We start from the raw sequence: 20,242 nt of genomic DNA, 5'->3' as shown, positions 1-20,242 counted from the left end.
TAGTGAGTGATGGCAATGAGGTGAGACAGATGAGAGGCAGGCTGCGAGCTATATGTATACGTGTGTGCATACTTGCGTGTGAGTGGCCTGGCGAGTGAATGTAAACAGATCATTTCGCATCCCATGATTTAATTGTGTTGGATCTTGACTTTTTGGTTTAGCAAAATCATACAAAAAGAGGGCACAGCTTTTGTGTATTCTAGGTGGGATGAGCATGTGTGTTAGTGTCTAACAGTGGAACATAATGGGACATGGCCACAGACTGAGGTCAGCCTCTAAGATTTTCCTGTGCAAACTCTCCCCTGTGTATACTGGCCCGGGTCAGGTTTTACCTTTACACACAATATGTGTTTAGTGCAAATTGGGCCCATGTAAACTGAGGGTCTGCTGTACAGTAGACAGTTATAGAAATATATTTGGAGGAGTATGCTTGCCTACTCTCCATGTTGGTGACACTGAAAAGGGTTATCAAAGGGGATAGTCAGGAGCTAATCCTGAAGGCTAGTGATATGGGAGCTCCAGTTCTCCCCATCACCAGCACTTCCATCTTCCTCAGGAGTAGCACCCTGATTGACTGGAGTTATAGCCTACTCCCTACAGTATGGTACACTCTTTGTTATGATGCTATGTAATAGAATAGTTTAGATGAAGGTGGTACTAGTGATATACCTCAGTTAGGAGTGTGATACTTGAATATTGCAAATACTACTTGCGGGAACATGCATGTCTATGGTCTTTGTAATTAAAGCTGAGATCATGCAGGTTTTAACAGGCCCCAATCTCTGACAGTAATTTTTTGAAGCATACATTATGATGACAGTAGATACATGATCTTTCCACATCACAGCAGACTACATTTTGTAATGTGGACTACAGACTGATCAAGCTAATAACCACAGATGTTTTGGAGTTTGTTTGTGCCTTTATATTTTCATCTTCAGTAGTAGGGCAGTGGCAAGGATAGTGCAAAAGGATATAGATAGCTGAATCAAAATGGCCAGTAATGAGAGATTACAATGACTGTTCTCCTGACAGTTTCTGGCACCTCTTTCTTTCTGATTTATATGTACTACACTTTACTGTTCTTTTGCATTTTATTTATTTCAGTACAGTGCACAAATGGCTTCTAAAAAAATATATGTATATATTAATGCACCGTATCAAGAAATACATTGGTTTGAAAGAGATGCTAGTGAGTCCCCATAACTGCTGGAATCTGGTGACTTATTTAACTGATGTATTTTTGCTACTTGCAGTAAACTTTATTCAGTTTTGGAAGGGCCTCTCTTTTAGAAGGGATTAATGAGTGTTGCATCTAATCTTACGTGCTCCCAAAATTTTCTCCCGCTGAGTAAAATCATCCAGGGGTTGCAAGATTAGAATAAAAAAGATGCCACCAGACTGAGGGGTTAACTGAGGAGAAAACAGCTCTTAAGGGGTGGTGAGGATAGGGCAGCATCTATAAAGAAAAAAAGTGGGGGGGGGGGGCAGAGCCAGAATTCTGGGAACTTGAATCACGTGTGAATAATTGGGTAGTATTTTTCACTGGGCATGAATGATAACTGGAATGATGGAGGTTGGTGATACTGTATTGTGGTTTGTTTCACTAAGTTTATTGGTTGGATGTAGGGAAATGATGATGGTGATGTTGATGAAGACAGCAATGAAGAATTTTTTTTCCTGCTTTCACTTCATTCTCACTCCACAGGTCCTTTCTCCTGATGGTGATGTGCAGGTGGGGAAAATCAGCAAGCAGTGGTCTGGGCTGGCCAAGGAAGCATTCACTGATGCAGATAACTTTGGCATGACCTTCCCCCTCGACCTTGATGTCAGGATGAAGGCAACGCTTCTGGGAGCCATCTTCCTCATAGTGAGTATATCATGGTTTTATTTTAATAAATGGTTTTGATGGTCAGATGCTGGTTCAATATTGAGGATATTTTGATATGTAGCATAAAGGGGCAAAATAAACAGATATTGAATATAGTGAGAATGATTGTTTGAGATTATGAATACAATATTATCACAAAGTCTTGTTTTGGTTACCACTTATGGCCAAAGGGAAGCTGATATCCTTTTCATCAGCATATGTTACACCACTGTGAGAGTGAGGCTTTTCCCAGCTGGCATAGGGGTTAGGTTGTGTGTTGTATAAATATAGCCATCAGTATGTTGGAATTATGATGAAGAAATGGAACAACAAAGATGATAATGAGAGAGAGAGGGAAAAAATAAGGAGAATAGGTAGACAATCTACCAGGAATGGGAAAACATAAAATGAAGTACAGTCAGATGTGATGTTTATTGGCAGACCGTCTTGTTATACATGAAATATGCAGTCATCAGAACAAGTACTTTTACTTCTCTGCTTTGAATTCTGATATACTGGATAAAGAATTATGAAGTACTGTACTCCTAATAATGGGTTGTATTTCAGTAATCATATATAATTTTATATTATACTCTTCATGGTTAAATAGCAGAGCATCAGTTTGAAATTTTGTGTTAAATTACTGAACACACCAAATCATATGATAGTATTGTTGCTTTGGATCAGTCATGTGAAATTTATGGCCGAGTAGTTTTTCATTTGCTGCTGTACTTCCCTCTCTTGAGTCCATTTTTATGCTGGATGTATGCAGAGTAAGGAGACTGTTACAGTGCCACCAATATTACATGGTCACGGTCAGATGTGCATCCAGCACAAGGCACTGGATAGCAGTGCACTTATGTACTTTATATTGTTCAGGCTAAATCAGATGACTTTGTTCAACAGAGAGAGATTCTAACAGTCACAGGCTTTAGAAACTGTGTCCAGTAACTCTTTTTCTGCTGTTTCTACACTGGTGAACTTTATTTAGGGTAACACATGAGAGAGAGGAGCAGTCAAGGAGAGAAACTGGAAGCCAAGAAACTGAGGATCATAGAAATGACAGATAAATACAGGGCCAAAGTAGGGGAAGAGTTAGAATCAGTGAATTGGAATAAAATGGATCTGAATAGCCTGTGGAGTACATATAGGGATTGCTTAGTTAGGAATGCAAAAGCAGTGTGTGGTGTGGCAAGAATAACAACAGAGGAGAAAGGTATGGCTTGGTGGGATGAAGTTACCATAAGAGAGCAGTGGAGGAAAAGAGGAAGAAGTGGCTGGAGTGGATACAGGACAGGGTTCAGTTGAAATAAGAACTGAATATACCTGTACTGAGAACAAGAAGCACATAAAGAAACTAGTGATGGCGAAAAAGAAGGAAGTAAATGATGATCTAGGAAGGAAATGAATGCAAATTACCTTGAAAATAGGAAGTTATTCTGGAAAGGGGTGCGGAAATGTAGACGTGACACTGGAAAGAAATGTGAAAGTGTGAAGGATGTAAGTGGTTGATTATTAACCCATGGGGATGAAGTAAGGACCAGATGGAAAGAAGATTTTGAAAGGCTGACGAATGGGAATGGAGAGAGCAAAGCGACTGTTAACATGATTGATTTGGGGGGAGTACAGAAAAGGAATGCAATGCCAAGAAATGTGACACTGGCAGAGGTGCAGAATGCCGTGAAGCAGCTGAAAATGTATGCAGAAATGATTAAGTATAATGGGGAAAGTGGAATGAAGTGCTTGTTGGAGATATGTAAGGAGGCATGGGTGAGTGAAGCTGTGCCAGTAGAGTGGAAAAAGGCAGTGATTGTACCCCTGTACAAAAATCAAGGTGAACGAAGTGAGTGCAAGAATTATCGTGGCATAAGTTTATTGAGTGTTGTAGGGAAGGTATATGGAAGAATTATTATAGAGAAATTAAAAGAGATATTAGAAGTCCTAGTGAGTGACAAACAGGCAGGCTTTAACAGTGGCAGAGGATGTGTGATCAAATATTTGCAGGGAGACAGATAGTGGAGGAGGCATGTGAGAAGGACAATAAGGTGTTTATGGCATTTATGGATCTTGAAAAAGCATTCAGTAGAGTAGACAGAGAAGGATTGTGGAGGATTTTGCACATGTACGGTGTAGATGGTAAGCTGCTAGGTGCTGTTAAGGGTTTTTATTATGTTAGTGAGGCATGTGTAAGGGTAAATGGGCATCTAAGTGAATGGTTCATGATCAGTGTTGGCGTGTGACAAGGTTGTGTGATGTCCCCATGAATGTTCAATATATATATGGATGGGTTGATGAGGGAAGTAAAAACATGAGTAATGGAGAGTGCAGTGGCGTTGGTAATGAATGGTGATGGTTGGAATATCTCAAATTTGTTGTATGCTGGTGATACATGATACTTGTATATAGCTGACAAGAGCATGGTAAACTAGCGTAGAGTTTTGTAGATGTCTGTGAGCATCGTGCCTTGATAGTAAATAGAAAAGAGTAAAGTGATGGTTTTTGAGAGAGGAGGTGACTCCCAGTGTGATGCTACAGTATATGGAGAGAGACTGGAATTGGTGAGAGAGTTCAAATACCTGGGTACAGTGATAGAAAAGAGAGGAAAACGTGCAAACGAAGGAAGGAAAGTTGCTGGTGTTCTGAAGGCTTTGATAAGAAACAGAGGCTTGAGTGTTACAGCTGTGCAAGGCTTACATGAAGGAGCGTTAGTGCCAACTTTAACATACAGATGTGAGACTGTGGTGTGGCATGAAAATGAAAAGTCAAGAGCAAGAACAGTGGAGATGGGACTGCTGAGGAATGTATGTGGAGTACAGAGAGTGGATAGAATACGGTATGATATGATACATGAAAGATGCGGGGTGAGGAAGTCTGTGGACACCAAAATTTAAGAGAGTGTATTGTACTGAGATGTCTTAGTCATGTGGAGAGAATGGATGACAGTGAATTGGTCTGTCTGTCTGTCTATCTATCACTAGACACCTCAATCCCATAAGGGATGGCTACAAACAAATCTCCTCCATGTTGCCCTGTCCCCCGCCATTTCACTGCCCTGCTCCCAGCTCACACCCCCCTCGTATACCTCTCCTCCATCCCTCTGTCTCATCCTTGGCCTCCTTCTCCCTCTCCCCCCCTCCACCTCACTCACATACACTCTCCTCATCAGTCTCTCACTCTCCCTCCTCTCCACATGGCCAAATGATGTGGTGAAAAAGGTATATCTGAGCGAATTTGAAGGAGGGAGGAGGCGAAGTAGGCCAAGAAGAAGGTGAAGGGATATGGTGGATGAGTGTGTGAAGAAGAAGGGTATGGAAGTTGGTAAGGCTGAGGGAATGGCAAAGCTGGATGGATGAATTTTGTGCAGAGAAGCACCCAACCAGGGATTTGGCACCCCATTTTAACATGGCAGCATTTGGATTGGCTCTATCAGGTAGGTATATGTGAAGCTACAAAACATGGTGAAATTTTTTTTGGCCCATTTGATGGAGCCAGGATTTCGAGGGCTTGAATGATGAGTGAATGGAAGCGTGGCCCATTGAATTGGGCACACATTGGCTGTCTGGACGTTGCTGCTCCCCACCCTGCCCAAGGATGGGAAAGGAGGTCCAGATGATGAACACAAGAAGTAACTCCATCCTGTGCATTGCTTGTGATAAGTGGGTGTGTAAGAGATGTAGTGATATTAGAGGTAGACTGTGAGATAATTTGAGTTTTTTTGTGTGTGGTGTGTTGGAGAGAGCATGTAGAGAGTGTCAGGCATGAAAGGATTGATCTTGCTGGTGAATATCTTGAGTGTGTAGAGGATATATATATATATATTTTTTTTTCTGGGGGGTGGGGGGGACATGTTATGTTCTGGAGATGGGGCTAGAGCCAGCTCTGTGGCTAGGGTTAGGAGTGGTTGGAGTCACTTCTGGGAGATTACATTTCCTTACATTAAAAGGGTTCTCTCTCCATGCTAAAGGATCCTTGTGTGTGGCGTGTGTTATGTGTTAGGAATGTAATGCTGTATGGAGGTAAGTCCTGTACAGTCAAGGAAGAGGATATTCATAAGCTCAAACATATGGAAATGATAAAGATTAGATGGATGTGTATTGTGTCCTTGAATGTAAGGTCTGGGGGTCTAGGATTGCACATGAAGAGTTGAGAGGAAGGATGGGACTGGAATGTATTGGTGCCATATTGAGGAGGGGTATTTTGAGTTGGTTTGGGCATGTTGAGAGGATGGAAGATGACAATTGGGTGCAGAAGGTGAGAAGTATGAATATCGAGGGTAGGGTTGGGAGAGGCATATCAAGGACATGGGATGAAGTTGTAGAATGTGACCTCAAGGATAAGGGACTGAGTAAGGAGGCTGTCAGAGATCAAGCAACATGGAGAGCCACCATAAGGTGACCAAGGCTGATGCATGCAAGTCGAAGCCTTTATAAACAATGATACAATACTGATTGTCTCATATCTTGATAGTAAGGTTACAGTATCTGCTTTGTTAGTGAGGATAAAGCCTGTATAAATATCACATTTTAATCCATCCCAACTCACATTTTTCTTGCTTTATTCAGGTAGGAGATATTAATTTACTCCATCAGCACTTAAACCCTGGACATGGGATATTGAGCGTACCCTCCCACCTAGGCATTTTTGCTAAAAATTGCTCATCTTCCAGCAGTTATGCAGTGAAAGAAAAAGGCTGTTTAGAAAACTAGGATGTTCTTGATAAAAGTAAGCTTTTCCTCTACATGTAGGAAGAAAGAAATTGTCACTGTCTTTCTTGCTATCACTGTGATGACAAGAAAACTGCAAGTGATTTTTCACCAGAGTGCAGTGGCACAAATAAGTGTGCCCTGCCCTAGTTGTAGCTGGACCATACTTTGTTAGCTCTGGGTGGAATGATGGAGGGTTGTTGATTCATTCATCAGGTGTCACTCCCTCACATGGAAAATCCCTCGTTTAATATGACATCTCTCAGAATACTCCTGTCATTACAGTATATGATTCCTAGGGGTAGGGTTGTACAAGTTCTTGGGATAGAATCAGTTAGAATGCAGTTCTGGATTTTTATCTTGTCTGCAGCTTCTGTGAATTTGAAGGTACAGTATTGAGAATGGTAAAGTTTCATTGTATTGAGAATGGTAAAGTTTCATTGGATATCATATTAAAAAATTGTAGTACTGTATCATACATGAAATTTTTTATTAACTGCATTGGAATTTATGTACAGTATGCATTGTTTTGTTTTGTTGGCATGTTCGATGTAGGAATAATGTACAGTATTCATGTTTAGTGTTGCATCAATGTTTTTGTTTGTTTGTTAGTTTGATAGATGAGTAGAAACCTTGCTTGCAGTTTGTGAGGTGTACAAGATGTGGGAAATTCAGTGTCATATATTTAAATCTCTCGCTGCTTGTTGTTAAATTTTTACTATTTCTTGGAGTTTGACTCCTTAATACCTCTTAATCTGGCACTATAAAATGGAGGCAATTCTTAATTCTGTGAAGAATAAGATTAAAGCAATAAAAGAAGAATGTGATCAGTAATGTTATGAAAGTTTTAAGAATATTCTTTGCAAAAGTAAGCTGATCCAGCATATTTTTTTTTTTTTTTTTTTTTTTTAATGCTGTCGTGTGTTATGTATGAAAATACTTGGACTAACATATCCAGCTGCAGTATTGAATGATGATGAGGATGTATATCTATCTATATCTATCTGTCTATCCATCTCTCTTGCTCTCTTTTTATATATACATATACAGTATATAAAATATTGATAGGCAGTTGTTTGGTGCTCATCTCATAAACATCCAGACCTCCTTCCCACCCTTGGATGAGGTGAGGTAGGGTCCAGAAAATTAGGAAAGAGTGAAGGAAAGAAAAAAAAAAAAAAGGTAGAAGGAGAAACTAGGTAATGTCTGCCCAATTGATTGGGCCATACTCTCATTCACTCACCATTCAAGCCCTTGGAATCCTGACTCCACCTCATTGTTGCTGAGGAATTTAATAGTAAGATATGCTTCTTAACTTGATGGAGCAGTGTATAATACTGTACCAGTCATTAGTTTCATTGAGTGACAAGAATCATATTATTTTGCTCTGCTGTTTACAGCACATAAAACAGTGTCAGTAGATTCTTGTATTTGGCAGCACAGTAACTTTTAGCAACTTTAGCATAATTGACTATAAAAATAGGAAATTAGAGGGAAAAAGGTGCAGAAACATAGGAAGGAGTGAGGGGAAAAAAAGGGACATGTATGAGAAGAGAGTAAGAGAACCCAGAGAGATATATCGAGCAGTTGGAAAAAAAAAATTAAGACCAGTGAATGGGAAAGATGAGAGCAGAGTGGTGATATATATAATTGGTTTTGGCAGTGCACAGAGGACAAATGCAGTGCGTGAGAATGTAAGAGTGGTACAAGTGAGGAATGCAGTGAAAGAGTTGAAGGATGGTTAGATATCAGGTGTTGGAAAAGGATATACTGTATAGAGGTAATAAAGTGTAATAGAGAGAGTGGCATTAAATTTTTGTTCGAAATAGACCAGAAATCTTGGTTGAGTGGAGTTATAACAGCAGAGTGGAAGAAGGTTGTAATTATGCCTTTGTACAAAAGTAAAGATGATTGAAGTTAATCAGTGTCGTAGGAAGGGTATGGTATATGGATGAACAATCATAGTGAAGGTATGTAAGGTATCTGGTTGTGTGATGAATAATGATAAGGGTGGCTTGTTATGAATGTTAGGAATGTGTGGATCAATTATTGTATTTTATCATTTATAAAGGCCCCAACATGCTTGCATGTGTCAGCCTTTGGCTAGTGGATAGTGGAGACAGTATTTGAGAAGGAATATGTATGGGTCTGGAAGAAGCTTATAATAAGATGGGTAGGGAAGGATTATGAAAGGTTTACATATGTGTGGTGTGGATAGATGACTTGAAAGCTGCAGTGAGTTTTTATGGTAGTATTGAATCATAAATATGAAATAATGGGATTTTTAAATGAGATGTTTAACGTCAGTATTGGAGTGAGGCAAAAGTGTGTGATGCCCTCAAATTGATTGATGTGTTTTGAGATTTAAATTTGAGTTCTGGTAAGAAAGGTGAGGCTGATTGTGGAATGGCAGAAAAGATTATCTCAAATATGATGTTTGCAAATGATGGTGTATCACTTTCTTATAAGAGCAGGATCTCTGTACACTGGTTCTGAGTTTGTGAATGTTTCTGAGGAGCATGGTTTGAGAGTGAATGTAGATGAGAGCAGGTGATGATTTTTAGAGAGGCAACTCTGTGTGATGCACAGGTGAATGGAAAGAAACTGGAATTGGTGATTTTCTTTAAGTACTGCAGTGCAGTAATAGAAAAGAGAAGTAAATATGCAAAGGAAATGAAGAAGAATGGCTCAAGGAAGAAAAATTATCAGGTGCTGTGAAGGTTATGATACAAAGCATTATCAAGAATGGAGACTTCAGAAGGATTTCGTAAAGGTGTGTTGGGACATGTTAGTAAATGAGAGTGATAAGGAATGTGTGTGGCTTTTGTAGACTTCATAGAAGGAATATAGTGATTCATAAAAGAAGCTGAGAAATGAAGTCTTTTGATAATAGAGCAGAAGAAGGTGTACTTAGGTGATTGGGTGTATAGAATATAGATACGATGGTGCAACTTGTGAACGTGAGTGAGTTTGAAGGTGGGGGGAGGCATGGTAGACCAAGGTGGTTGAATATAGTGAGTGAGTGTGTGAGGAAGCAAGGTATGGAAGTTGATGAAGCTAAGTAATTGACTAGAGATCTAATTGAGTGGATGAGGTATGTTTGGAGAAAGAAACTACAAGGGTTTGGCATCCCTTTGTAGGTTGTTATTTGACTTACGGATTATACAAGTATCAGACAAAATTATGGGAAATGTATTTACAAAGAATAAAAAATAATAATGATTTTGCCATTGAGATGAAGCCAGGATTCGAAAAGCTTGAATGATATATGAGTAACTGTGTGGTCCATTTTACTGAAAGTACAGTCAAAGACAAAAGTCTTGTCATGGTTTTATCCGAGGATTAAGTACAACACTTGAGATATTATGACAGCTCTACCATCCATCCGTCCATCCATCATCCAATCCTGTTTTGCCCCAGGAGGAGCGGAGGAGCCCTGGGTTAGGCAAGTTGGTCCTGACATTTAAGATGAGATTGATCCCCCCCCCCTCCAAAAAAAAAAAAAAAATCCTAAACACATAATGATGTCTATCCTGGGCTGTCACTAACCTAACTAAGTTATCTGCCACTGTTGGCTATTGTGGCTTCTTAACACCTTCAGGAGCCATCCTCGGATGGGATTGAACTCAGGTCAAGGAGCTTGGTAAACAGACGGCTTACTGACCCTACCGTCGGAGCTCTACCACAGTTACATATTCATGGTTGGCTAGCCTGACTTTCTTTAGCTTCATATCTGCTGCTGATGGGATGACAGTTTATATTAACCCAGGAAGTTTGGAAGCCATAACATCAACGCGAAAGAATTACCTGTACTGAGTCCGAATTTTGTATGAGACAAAATGCTAACGGTTATGCGATGATCACTTGGACATTCATCGTACACCTTAATACAAAACGTTAAGCAGACCTACTGTACCTTGATATGGAGAGGGAAAGGAACATGTATCCAGCTTTTAGGGAGATGAGAGGCGGCATGATCTCCTTTTATTTATGGGAAGTGAATCCTGAACAGACAGCTCAACATAAGTTTGGTATAAGCATAACCATAAAAAGGTGGATTAGGTGAATTCAGGAGGAAGGCATGATGGAATACCATCATCGTTCAGGTCATCCTCATGTTATCACACCACTATAGGACCAGGAAATAATCAAAACAATGGATGCAGCACCTGCAAGTAGTGCTTACACCATAAGAAATGAACTGCACCTACAATGAAGCACACAAACAGATGTGTGTAGACTTCGGTCATCTAGTTTATGTGTTCAAACTGATCTGTGGGATTCAGTTTGCCAGCCATTCTAGAATAAAAATAAATGAATTGAAAATTATCATAATACAGTAAAACCTCGATATAACAGATTTCAGTTGACCGGAATTCGCTTTTATCGGAATCAAGGAGCTTCCGGATTAAATTCATATATATCGGAAAATGTCTGATAAAGCCAGAAACAGTACAGACTGCCTGACCACTTCAGCTATGTTCACCATAATAAGGTAAATAAAAGACATACTTATCAGTGAACAGTACAGTATTATTACAGTATATATATTAAACCAGTTGATTATTGTAGTGAATGTTTAGGACAGTACAGTACTGCATTGGTAGTGAAAACAGGTTAAAAACCGGTGGTGCGATCCTGACTAATGTCTGTTATATCAGAAAAAGTCGGGTTAGCAGGGGGAAGTCCGGATGTTGCTTTTATTGGCATTTCGTTTTTTTTTAATAATGGTTTCGGCCCTAATTAGCCCCTTATATTGAGGTTTTAATGTACAATATACTTAAACCTCGAATTAAGGGACCTCCAATTAAGGGATTTCGGATTTAAGGGACTCCATATTCTACTTGACAAACAGACAAGACCATTCAAAAATGCTACGTAATGTCTTCGTTATACACATTAATATGTGTCTTTATACAGTACCTGTAAAATAATATTCATAATCACACATATAACTAAAACAAGTGAAACAGTCAGTGCATTTCATAATAAGACTGTCTTTATCCATCATCCATCATCCAGTCCTACATTGCCTCATGAGGAGCATAGTAGCCCAGGGCTAGGCAGTTGGTCCCGACATTTTAGATGAGAGTGACCAGCCTCACTCATCCCCGAGTGGCATTACATGAGCAATCAACCCCAACCATCCCTTGGATATAAACCTTCACCGGCTCAATTCGATTGGAGCGCAATAATTACCCACTAAACCACCAGGCACCATAATCTGGTTATATAGTTACCACCCAGCTTAGTAAATGGTTTCCTGGTGTACAGGAAACCATTTGGCTTGACACTCAGTGTAGAGTCACCCATAGGCTGAAGGAAGAGGAAAGCATGAAGGAAAGAAAGACAGAAGAGGGTGTGTAAAGTCACCCATAGGCAGAAGGACAAGGAAAGAAAGACAGAAGAGAATGGAAGGAAAGAAGGATGGAAAGGAAAGGGCAGACACCCGAGAGCAGCACTGCATTGAGTGAGTGGATTTATATGTAGTAAAACAACAGACATTTTCAAGTAAGGACATTTTCAAGTAAGGGACAAGTTGATTCCCCATTTAGTACCTTAAATCGAGGTTTGAGTGTAACTCTGTTCTCATGTGTTGAATACTATAGTCCATTTTGTTTTACAACACTGTTAAATAATGTCAGTTCCAGGTCATAATAATCAACTTGATTACCTAATTTACAGTTAACAAAGATAGGGAACTGACTTTTGAACACTTGTTTAGCTAATTGAATGTAACATTGTGGACATAGCAATAAAAAAGTAAAGATGAGAAACGCATCATATATGCTAATTGAAAACATCAGTCAGAAAGACTGCTGACATCCACAGGCTGGTCAGCTGGATCAAGTGGCAACTCAAGTCAGTGTTACCAATTGTCTGTTCGACACAAAGCAAGCCGCATCAAAACTAGCTATGGTCTTTCAGCAGATATTTGCACCAAATCCATGACATGACTTTTGTCTTTGACTGTACATGTCATTGATTTCTTAATTTTATGTGTTCTCTCTCTTTTTTCTTGAGTTTGGATGATGTGCATGATACTGTAATATACATTTAGCTACCTAAGTTTATCATTTGACGAAATGCCAGATTTTTATTTTTTTAACCAAATTTATTACTACTGGCCTCTTTGTATTTGAAGTGCCAGATATATAAATATATTAAAGTGCAAAACCTTTATGTTGGTATTTTATCACTTGAATACAAAGTAGTGATTTATGTCCATCATAGTACAGGTATTTATTGATAAAGATTTTGAATTAACAAGCTCTATGGATAATTTCTCATTGATAGGTGATTTTTAAATTTCTAGTTAACCAAATGAGGGTGAAGGGATTAGGTTAGGTAGTTGTTGTTACTCATGGATGTTGCCTCTTATTCTGAAAGAAACATTTCTTCAGATGCATTGTGGTTTATTATAACAGGGTTTTGCTGCATGGTGTTGTGTATATATCATGTCTTTTTATGGTCATCATCCAGAAGTATGGGATGCTGTAAATGGAATGGTCAGTTTTGTATAGCAAATATTATGTGTGAACTTGTATTCTGAATGCCTTTTTACTATTTTTCATTTGGCATCAAAGGAACAAGCTGACTACATGTGACATAACAATGTTTGAGTGTGCATTTTTGTATGTTAATCAGTGCTCCTTTCCAGGATATACTGTATTTTGACAAGACGGGTGACAACTAATGGGTAACGTGAGTGTAGCATCTCTCACTCATTCGCTTACTTGCTCTGGCTGGGAGACTCTGACATATTGTCATACCCTCATGCCCCCACACAGTTCCTGAGGAGAAAGGAAATATATTTTGGTTCAAAAATACAATTAGGTGTTTTTTTGTTACTGAAAGAATACAGTTAGGTGATTTTTTAATACTGAAAGAATACAACAGGTGATTTTTTAATACTGAATTAACATCACCAATATCTCTTACTGTCTTTTGCCCCTAAGCCTATGGGATACCCAGCTTTGAGAGAAATGCCTGGGAATATTCTTTCCAAATAATGTGACATTCATGAATTGAATACTTTAAAACAATTTTCTCCATCATGTGCATCTCTTTCACGTTGTGCATTTCTAGGGTTATCAACCTTTGATGAGATTTTGACGACTTCTTGAAATAGCTGTCAATAATTTCACATTAACCTAACTTTCACAGCACTCCTCATAAAATCCTTCAACAAAACTTTCACAGTATTGTAAAACCTCAGTATAACAGACTTCAGTAGACCGGAATTCGTCTATCGGAATTGAGGAGTTACCAGACTAAGTTTTAATATACCGGAAAAAGTCTGATAGAGCCAGCAGCAATCCAGACTGTCTGACAACTTCAGCTATGTTCGCCACAGTCAGGTAAATAAAAGACATGTTTATCAGTGTACATTATAATATTGTATATGTTATATAATTTGATTATTGAAGTGACTGTATTATACAGTACTGCACAGTACTGCAGTGGTAGTGAAAACAATTTAAAAACTGTTGGTGCAATTTGTGCTAATGTCTGATATATCAGAAAAAGTCTGGGTTAGCAGGGGAAAGTTTGGATGTCACTTTTATTGGAATTTCTCTTTTTTTGGAATGGCTTGGGCCCTAATTAGTCCGTTATAGTAAGGTTTTACTGTATTCCTCATATAATCCTTCAAGTAAACTGCAGCCGATATTTACTACTGGTAATATTGTATATTACAATGTAATATATGTATTGTAAATTCTCAATTATGTCTTGTAATTCAGCCAAGTCTTACGCCAAATATTGCATATCCGGCTCAACATTCAGCTTTGAGCCATATGTCGTGATTCTGTCTGTCTCAGCCCTCTATCCTAAAAACTTTACCATAAGTAAAAGATGAAAACTAAGCATATAAAAATAATACAGTAATGATACAGTACAGTAATTCAGTACTGTACCCAGTGTACTGTTGTATGTACTCACCAAGTGTTGGCATCGATGGGAAGAAACAGCACTGGGGGGTTTGCACTCGTTAACAGTACAGTACACAGCACAGCATTGGGTAGTTTAACAATCACAGTAAGGCACTAGGACATGAGCACTGGCAGGCCATCAGCTTTGCAAGACAATAGAGTACAGTAGCTTGAACATAGGACGCCACAGAGTTGGTCAAAGCGTCAGGGTTTTGTGACCGCATGGTCAGAAGACCGGGAGCGCATAGGCACGTCTTGACTCTGCGACATCCACGGATGAGAATGAGAACATGAAGGTATTCTTGGCGTGCCGGATAAGCCACGCCCACAACGGATTCTGATTAGGTGGCACGTGGTGGGCATTTTCATTGGCTCTTGAGTTTCAGGATTGCCCCTGGCGCCTGTTGGCTACCGCTTACGAGTCGGTTAAGACCCCTCAGTGGCGGATTTTGCGTTGAACTTCAGGTTAAGTCCCATTTCAGTGCCAGATGTTTCATAAAATTGCCAGATATTGTATAAATAGAGCCAAGATTGTTGCACCAGATATTGTGTTGGGCCAGATATTGCACCGACAGATAACTGAAAGTTAGCTGTACTGTATATATAGTATACATTATGTGTATATATACAGTATCTATCTATCTATCTATCTGTATATATATATATATATATATATATACAGTAAAATATCAAATTTTGATGGACATATGTACCAAAAAACTGCATTTAAATTCAGAACATCAAAATTTAAACTGAACTTCTTATGGGAAAAATCAATTTGGGTCCAGGGCCTCCTAACTTCACTACATAAAATCATGATTTTTTGCCCACACTCCCTGTAAACTTTATGAACTATAAATGAGGTTAAGTAACTGTAGTTCTGCACTGTATTGCCATACTGTACTGTAGTGTAGAATACAGCAATATTTGTTACAGTTTGTCAGTATCCTGTCACAGTTTTTATTACAGTAGTTACAGCACACTGTACAGTACAGTACTAACCTTAGGTTATGGAATATTATCACTTGGCTGGCTGGTGTTGGTGGTGTGTGGCAGGGGTGGACCACTCAGTTGAAGTAACCACCTCTGTGGAGATATCCAACCCAAATTCCTCAAAATGAAAATCATCCTTGAGTATCTGGACATCTGCAGTGTCAACATCTTCCTCCTCACCCTCTTGGATGGTTATATCTTGCAACACCCTAGTAACTGGCCTGAAGAAGGTGATGATCTTTGACTGTTTCTGCTTATGAAGCCCGTGACAGCATAGAAATTCGCGATTTTGCATCGAAAAGTGTGGTAGGCAGACCACTCCAAAATGCATCTAAATTTGAATCATCGAATTCTAAACTGTCGAAATTTGAGATTTTACTGTATATAAAACACACACACACACACACACACTATAGAGGTGTCTTATACTGTGTCTGACTGTGGGCATAAGCTTTTAGTCCATACAGTTCCAGTTATATTGCTGAGCTACCCCAGTCTGTCAAGTCTTCATATGTGCCTCATACCTTCACATGTCACCACTTCACTGCTAATACCTACCATTCATATTAAATACATGCTCAGGCAGTCTCATTCAGAACTGATGTGATGGTGTCACTGGAGGATATTTGTTTGACATGTTGGTGGGTCTTGTGGAAGAGTGATAAAGCCTCTTTTAACAAAATTCCAAGCCCCAACCTGGGATCAGACAGTAATACCTTTTAGTTACTTGAGCACCACCTGTGTTCATGAGTTCAGCCTTTGTGTATGTGAATGCTTCTCTTCTGTCTCATTTAATTGTGCATTGTAGTAGAACTGTGTGATGGCAAGAGGGACAGTCAGAATAAACAGATATCACAGCAGTTTCACACCGGCTATTACAATGTTCACATGAAGAAATTAACTTCTTCTTGCATTAAAACCCATAGCTGCAACTGTATGTTAATCATCCACCTATTGAACCTTGAGTGGTCTAGATCCTAGTTTTTAGTTATGGGTTGGTCATTTAATGTCATCCATAGATCAGACTAATTAGTTTTTCAGTATAGTGACTCCAATTCTTTTTATTATTTCTACATTTGCACAGTTTAATTACTTCCATTATCCAAATCACTATTGCCCAAACTGGAGCATAGGCACCCAGGGTAAAGAGCTACCCGATTTAGACAGTTAAGGCAAGAGTGACCAGTCGCCTGTCTCTGAGGGGTATTGCCTGAACAGTAAACCCCCACCACTCATCAAAAATTGACTCTTATGACCACAGGTAGTTGGAGTGCCCAACTCACTAGACGGTCAGATATATTAAAAGATTTATGAGGGCAGCAAGGCTTATACACTATATTAGGAACACCTTGAAGGTCCACCCTTGATCTCCCAACATTCATCAAAGAACTGACCCATAAAGGAGAAAGTATAGTTTTATTCTGCATTGAAGAAGACTTACTGCTGAAGGAGTTAGGAACACTCACTGAACATATCAACTTCATGGTGTCATATATATTATTCTAAACTCCAGCTTATTTTATTCAGCTTAGGAGAAACTTCATGGATTGGGGATTAATGAACCTGTATCCATCCACTAGGAAGTAAAAGAAGTCACCACTCATGACATATATTTGGCTGTGTCAGATTGTCACATAGATATTAGAAAAAAAACTGCCATAATTCACAAATAAATCACCAACCCTAACATATATGGCCGTATTACAAGTGACATAGAAATTATTTTGTCATGCATTTTTAGAACTACCCTTGCAGATTTTTTCACTGAAACCTTTTTGACACCACATGCAATTTGGATACATTTACTAGCAGTGTGATAGTCATTGCATAAATCATTTTATACCCTGTTTGAGCAATAGTCCAAGGTAAGCCATATACCTTTACATGCTGCTACTTAGCATTCCATACAATTTCTGTGAATTGCATGGTGAGAGATTGGTATTTTTCTTTTTTTTTAAGGCTTGGCTAGTGAATTAAGTATTATATATTTCAGCTTATTTTGTTGATTTTGTGTACTGTATATTTCCTTCTGCCAGTTAGTTCTGTCATCTCTTGCCTTTTGCTAAGATTAGATTCCTGAAAAAACAGTTGTAGCTGAAGAAGTACAGTATTTATTCTTTTGGAAAAAGTTGGATTTGGGTCATTAAAAAATATGTATAGCCAGTAATCTTAACTTCAGCGTAAGAAAGAGAAAAGCATTAGACGCATAAAAAATATATATATATAATTTGCATACGTACTTTGAAAGCACAAAATACATGCACAGAAACAACCTCTAGATAATAATAATAATAATAATGATAATGAAATGGTAACAAACAGTGATGCAGAGCTGCCACGGGGCTTCTTGGGGTCTTCGTCGTTAAATGTAAACCTGTGATTACTATATGTAATTGATCACTGAATACACACAATATATGCAGTACTCAACGCAATACTGTACAAAGGTTATAAAAACCATTGTTTGCAATGGATGATAACAAAGATATTCACTGAAATTGGATACTGTAAAGTATTGTTGCATTGTTACTGTATCTTTGTTTTGTTTTGTTTTATTTTGGCATGTACAGTACTTAGTTTGCTATGTTTCTTGAATGTAACAAATTTTGTGTATTATGCACATTGTTTGTTTCTGCATTTTCCATGATAACTGATTTATTGAAAGTGCATGTTAGTAGCTAATATCATACCTTAAAACAATAACTGGTACAGTACTTCTCTTAATGATGTGTCATGTTACAGTATTGGAATTCCATCCATCCATCCATCATCCAGTCCTACATTGCCCCATGAGGAGCATAGGAGCCCGGGGCTAGGCAAGTTGGTCCTGGCATTGAAGATGAGAGTGACCAGCCTCACTCATCCCTGAGTGGGATTATGTGAGCAATAAACCCCAACCATCTCTTGGATACAAACCTTCACCAGCTCAAGCCGATTGGAGCGCTGTTATTACCCACTAAACCACCAGGCGCCAAAATTTGGTTATATGGTTACCACCCAGCGTAGTAAATGGTTTCCTGGTGTACAGGAAACCATTTAGCATGTCACTCAGTGTAGAGTCACCCACAGGCAGAAGGAAGAGGAAAGAAAGACAGAAGTGGGAGTGTAAAGTCACCTGTAGGCAGTATTGGAATTTACTGTAGATTATTTTATTACAGTGGTATATTTAGTATATACCAGTACGTTACTTTCCACTTATCACAAAGTATTAGGTTCATCTCCATTAATCTCTGTTAATATATATTTATTCTTATTTCAGGACTTCATGTTCTTTGAGAAGCAGGGCAACAAGGAGAATGATGGTATTGGTATGATGAGTTAAACACCAAGTCCTGCGCTCACCATTTAGGTGAAAACAAGGTTTTAGAATTGATGGTGCAAAGTGTAGTTTGTAAGATTTTGATATTTTAAGCACATTTACATATTGTCAACAGTGTTCCCCTGCTATTTGCATTTTATTTATTTATTTATTTATTTATTTTTGCTTCTTTTTTTTTAACCCGTGGATTGCACAATTACCTATTTTTATCCCACCCCATGGTGTGCAAAAAGTGAAGGAAAAAAAAAAAAATTTTCTTAGCTTTTGTTTATTATAAACTTGAAGATAAACATCCAGGGCATCATGTGGTGAAAATAAGAATAATCTCTCTCTCTCTCCATCTTTGCATAGGGCCATCTGTAAATTTATGTAGGGGAGTAGTGGGGGGGGGGAAAAAAAAAAAAAAAAAATCTTTTGCTTTTGTTTATAATACACATGAAGATAAACATCCAGGGCATCATCTGGTGGTGGTGGTGGGGGGGAAATCTCTCGCTCCGTCTTTGCGTAGCGCCATGCGTAAGTTTGTGTAGGGGTGGAGTAGTTAGCGGCGATGCACATCCAGTACAGCATGAGCTGTGGCTCGCATTGCAACGCTACCCAGCTTGAGCTGTGGCATGCAATCCACGCGTTAAGGAACAAAACCCCATGAATCGTAAATTTCTGTGAATAATTTAAGCTTCTCTACAAGGGCCTCTGCAGCAGTAACTTAATTACATGTATATGATTACCCAAAACCCTGTTTGATGCTCCAGAACATCACCAGATGTTTTAATCTACTTAGTTAAAATATATATTCAAAATGTGTAACAACATATGTTGTTAATCCATCTGAAAATACACCTTTAATGAGAGTATTTTGAGATGGTTTATTCATCTGTTGATAATCAGACCAAACAATAGGAAATATGAATAGTGGGGGACCACTCTATATATTTATATGTATAATCAGTGTAATAATGTTAAGTTTTATTTTGATAATGTTATGGATCATATATAGCCAATGCTGTGTCTCATACAAACCCAGTACAGTATTATGCTTTTTTATGTTATATTTATCATGCACGTGCTGTATACATAAAGGCATGTATTTTGAAAATCAAGTGACTATGTTTTATAAATAATAAACTTTTTACTACTTTTGGCATTGGGTCACTTGCATGATCATTGGTTTACCTTTAGTCACCATTACTGTTCAGTACTTTGTGGCCTGCCATGCAAACATTGCAGTACTTTGCCTTACATATGCTACCAGATAATGGCATTAATTAGAATAGTTGTGGGACAGTGAATGTGTATCCTGTACACTATTTCCTCATCATTCACATTTCTTTTTTGTGGAAAAACTTGTACAAATATTAAAAGGAAAAATAACCGGAGGTGTGCTCCTTATGCATACAGTACAGAGCTATTAACAGATTCCTTT

The 20,242-nt window shown here is 38.6% G+C and overlaps 1 protein-coding gene across 1 annotated transcript in view; it reads left to right on the top strand.

Annotated features, from left to right (window-relative positions):
- Positions 1-18,938, top strand: part of LOC145413802 (phospholipid scramblase 2-like) — a 55,686-nt gene extending 36,748 nt beyond the window's left edge. The window contains exons 7-8 of the mRNA XM_080283460.1: positions 1,709-1,870; positions 18,760-18,938. Of these exons, the coding sequence (XP_080139586.1) occupies positions 1,709-1,870; positions 18,760-18,822 (225 nt within the window). The 3' untranslated portion in view covers positions 18,823-18,938. The remainder of the gene's footprint in view (positions 1-1,708; positions 1,871-18,759) is intronic.
- The last annotated feature ends 1,304 nt before the right edge of the window (positions 18,939-20,242 follow it).

The sequence above is a fragment of the Coenobita brevimanus genome, chromosome 97 (genome assembly GCF_032717465.1).
Source record: "Coenobita brevimanus isolate Jiangsu-jjx chromosome 97, ASM3271746v2, whole genome shotgun sequence".
Classification (NCBI taxonomy): domain Eukaryota; kingdom Metazoa; phylum Arthropoda; class Malacostraca; order Decapoda; family Coenobitidae; genus Coenobita; species Coenobita brevimanus.
The sequence above is the reverse complement of the archived record's forward strand: the minus strand, read 5'-3'. Positions and strand labels throughout refer to the sequence as shown.